Source organism: Limulus polyphemus, unplaced genomic scaffold, assembly GCF_000517525.1.
Source record: "Limulus polyphemus unplaced genomic scaffold, Limulus_polyphemus-2.1.2 Scaffold4792, whole genome shotgun sequence".
Classification (NCBI taxonomy): Eukaryota; Metazoa; Arthropoda; class Merostomata; order Xiphosura; family Limulidae; genus Limulus; species Limulus polyphemus.
The window spans coordinates 75,690-80,053 of record NW_013670402.1 but is presented as its reverse complement, the minus strand read 5'-3'; the positions used below and the strand labels follow the sequence as shown (position 1 = coordinate 80,053).

The window sequence follows — 4,364 nt, the reverse complement described above, 5'->3', positions numbered from 1 at the left end:
TATGCTTACTATTTAAAAGTTATAGCATGAAAACTATAACAAGCACAAAATGGTTACGAGGTCAGTACCAGGGACCAAGCCCGTGCTGAAAGAGTTAAAAATTGCACACACTTAACACACTTGCAAAACAATTAACACCAGCTGGAACGTATATTTCTCATTGTACCGGGAAACAAACGTTCCATATCTCACCTCACGCTACCACAGTGTATATAATAGAAGCAATAAAAACAAATACCTGTTAACACAACCACTGTTAGTATTATAGTAGTAGTAATCACATCAGCAAGTGATGATAAAATTATATTATTTATACCTACAGATGATTTCAACGTTTCTGATTATTTGATCAAGGTCTATGTTTGTATGGAGTACTTTAGAAAAACTACTATTTTATGTAAATCATCATCCATAAACATAATCAAATGTATGAATTATATTAATAACCATTGTCTGACACCATAATTGTTCATAACTAGTAGTATATGCTTAGGCTTAAGCAGATTTATATACATCACACACATGTGTATACAGAGCTTGGACAAAATTATAAATATATTTCACTTTTTTAACTCCAAATTGTAGCTTCTAAGAGAGAGAAAAAACTGGCAATAGGTAATTTAAGTGCACATTAAATTATTTTATTTCACTAAATCTGTCTGTATACAAATACCATATAAATATATTTTCTTGGTGTGTAGAAAGATTTTTAGTGTTAAGCTTAAAAAGTTATGAAGTTTCTAAAGAAGCATGATTATTGGTGAAAATATAGCTGGTTTCTCAGTGATGTCATCAATGATACTGAAGAATAAAACCACATCAGATAACCTATCTTGTACACTTTTTGACAGAGGTTGGCTTTTATTAAGTTCTGCACATACACACAGTGTAGTCCTGTTTTGTCTCACTACTCATGTTTATGCTTGTCTGTCACAATTATCAGCTTAGTTTTTCAGCAGCTGTTATGGTTAATATGGTAAGTCTACCATTCAGAAACCTATAACACCAAATAATTCAAAAACCTGAGTAAAATGGTGTCGAGAACATGAAAATTGGACCAACAATTAATGGAAGAATTTGATCAAACGAATCAACTTTTCCATGAAATGGACACGCTTATGTGTAGTGAAAATGAATAGAAGCATAAGGTCATAAATATCTTATTACATCAGTTAAGCATGGTGGAGGCTCTGTCATGGCATGGACAGCCTTTTGTTAGAATAGTTTAGGGCCTACAATCTCAATGTGACAGCAAATGTTTACTATAAACTTTATTGCAGACCAAGATCATCCTATGGTGAACACTTTATTCTCAAATGAAGCTGGTTTGTTTCAGGAAAACAATACAACAATCAAAACTGCTGCTCTTGTTAAAGACTGACCCACAGAACATTATATCATCAATATAATAGGTTTAATACTAATATGTAATTAGAAGTAAGCATGAGGGAACCTAACTTTACTGTTACAGCCACCAAATTAAATTATTACAAAGCTTCTATGGTCAGCTCTTGAAACCAATCTATAAAACAGATTTCCACCACCACCATTACTTAACCAATCAAAAACTGTTTCACCAATTTCACAGGGTGTTAATGCTGTATTGTCCATATTAATAAATAAAATATAGAAATTATAACGCGTTACCATGTCCAACCCTATATATTTATGTGTACTTACCTTTACTTGTTAAAATGCTCTCTTTTGGTCACTGACATGAAAATGAAAGATACTTAATGGTGATGTGTGTGTGTGTGTATATATATTATAGAAATATTCTACTACAGAAGTTTGTTGGTTGCTTTATACACTGGATAAGTTTTTATATTATAAATAATTTCAGCTGAGTTTTATTCTGGCAGGTGGGTGTAAAAAGAAATATCAGAAAAACAAATAAAATTTGTGCTTTTTCCAAATGAACAAAATTAGTTACCATGCAACAAGCAACCCTTCAAAGATAAGCAAACAGATGAGATGCATAATAGAACAAAAATCAGCTCAAATTTAGAGAGAAAAAAAAGTATAACAAAAGCACAAATTACCTGTGTGGGGTTCATGCTTAGCTGTGAGGGCTCAACTGCAAATCAAAAAAAAAAGACGAAAATAATACTTAATAAACAATAAAATTAAACATAATGGTGCCTGAAAAACAAACATAATTATGAATAGCAAAAAAATAAAAAAAAGCTTCAAACTGTGATATTTCTAGTATCTGTTTAAAACAAAAGATCAAAGTGCATTAAGACCAATTTACTATATACTAATTACAAGGAAATTCATCACTTTTATCATTATGTGATCAAATTTAAATGATAAAGAAAGTGCATGAATATTTTCTTATATACGAATAATTAAAAAATAGCATAAAATCTGGACTAGTATAAATGTAAACATTTCTTACAGGGGACAAAAAATAAACACTGCTTAGGTGGAACTTGGCATACATATTTAACCTACATGTCCTAATCTTTGTGACATAAGTTGGTTGTTATGTAATCTTCTTTGCCAAGCTACACAAGGAGCTATCAGTGCATAGATTTTGAACAGGTAAACCATAGGGAAGGCAACAAGTCAACAGTGCCTATACCAAAATACTTGGCTAGTCTTGTGTGACTGAATAGTGGAATGTGACTGCCATTCTTATCACACATACACAGCACCAAAGTGCAGAATTTTTTTATGTATCTACAATCCATGCATGCTAACCACTAGGCCTCATCACACAAGATTTAAAATGTTTAAAAGAGTGCAATGATACTTTGTAGAAACAGTTTTTCTGAAAGCTACAGAAATGTTTACTTCTAGAAATCAGTTTTGATCATAAGGATATCTGTTTGGAAGACAACATACACAATTAAAAGTAGAAGATATCAATAAATAACTAGAATTAAACAGGTTAGTTAAGCTTAATGGGTCACAAAATTAAGGTACTTTTACATGTTAAGTGAAAATGCTTCTTTATTAGTAGTCCTAGAAGAGAAAGAAGTAAAAAGAATAAAGAGTAATTATTTATGTGAAAGAAACCTGAACAATCAAGGTATATGTAACCGTTCTCAAATATTTACTTTCTCTTCTGTAACTTAATGGACCAATAAGACAGATTTCTTTAAATAATTTGTGTCCATTGGAAGGATATAATTTACAGTTTTTTTATAAAATATAAGGATGGTTTTTGGATTGATTGTTCAAGCCTATTTCCAGGTGTTAGTACAAAAATTTCTAAGACCAATATACTTGGGTCTCAGTAATGCCGGTCATGCGAGTGGTGCCGGCTAAAACTTCTTCTTGGACTATCTCTTGCTTTCCTCATTCGGTTAGACCTAGAGTGGGAGTAATGGTGACGACGACTCTTGGATTTACTTCTGCTTCTTGACCTAAGAAGAATAGCCACTTCATAAACATCTTTCTTTTTTTTACAATAACAAAACTAGTGATAAAAAAAATATTTAGCAAACAGAACATAAAAGTAATGGTTTTTAATAAAGGAAAAAAAAAAAAGAAAGAAAAAGAATACAAATTTAATCTAGGCAAAAACCAAAACCAAAATAAGGGTATCATGCACATAATATATTTGATGATTCCTATTGTCTGATGAGGGCTGAAGCAACCCATCCTACCTCGTAATGCGTCGTTTCTCCAAGAAACTTGGCGAGCCTCGTCGTTTAGGTATAGAAGGGCTCCTAAAAATAATAAAAGAAATAATGTAACACATAAGACCACAAAAAAAGGTATAGTTTTCTGTTAATCTAAGAATCCAACAGTGTTACTTAGAAAATTATTACGGATGGAATAACATTCTAAAGAGACAACCTGCAGAAGGTATGTCACAATCTGGAAATAGCCCACTTTGGATGCTATCTTAAAATAAATATTACATTATTATATCATACAAAGCAATACTGGAAAGTTTCCTTTCATAAGATTTGTATACAAAAGAAATTACTTCTTTATTTAAATGCTATTAGCTACAGTTTCATGGCTTAACCCCTGCCTTATTGTAAATTTATCATAACAAGATCCCAAGTTCAATGAGTCCAGTGAGACATCTGAATATAGTTGTGGTCACTGTGAAAGAAATAAAGGATTTATTGTTTTTTTTCCCTACTGAACCAGTCTCTTATAGTGAAAGATGTAGAAAAAAAAAAAATAATACAGCTAAAATACTCAATAAGCCTGAGGGCTTAAAGCACCCATTACTGCTCTCTTTTATTCTTTCAGAATCTTTCAAAATCCCCAACCAGCCTGACAGCTTGAAGCACCTGTTAGCACTCTCTAATATGTTGTTATTTGGTTTTGAAAGTTCCCCAGCCTGACAGCTTGAAGCACCTGTTAGCACTCTCTAATATGTTGTTATTTGGTTTTGA

At 31.9% G+C, this 4,364-nt stretch overlaps 1 protein-coding gene across 4 annotated transcripts in view; it reads right to left on the bottom strand.

Annotated features, from left to right (window-relative positions):
- Positions 1-847: 847 nt before the first annotated feature.
- Positions 848-4,364, bottom strand: part of LOC106471691 (serine/arginine repetitive matrix protein 2-like) — a 53,908-nt gene continuing 50,391 nt past the window's right edge. For all 4 annotated transcript variants that reach the window (XM_022400303.1, XM_013932308.2, XM_013932309.2 and 1 more), the window contains 3 exons: positions 3,618-3,680; positions 3,235-3,374; positions 848-2,077 (listed from right to left, as the gene is read on the bottom strand). In XM_022400303.1, the coding sequence (XP_022256011.1) occupies positions 3,242-3,374; positions 3,618-3,680 (196 nt within the window). In that variant the 3' untranslated portion in view covers positions 848-2,077; positions 3,235-3,241. The remainder of the gene's footprint in view (positions 2,078-3,234; positions 3,375-3,617; positions 3,681-4,364) is intronic.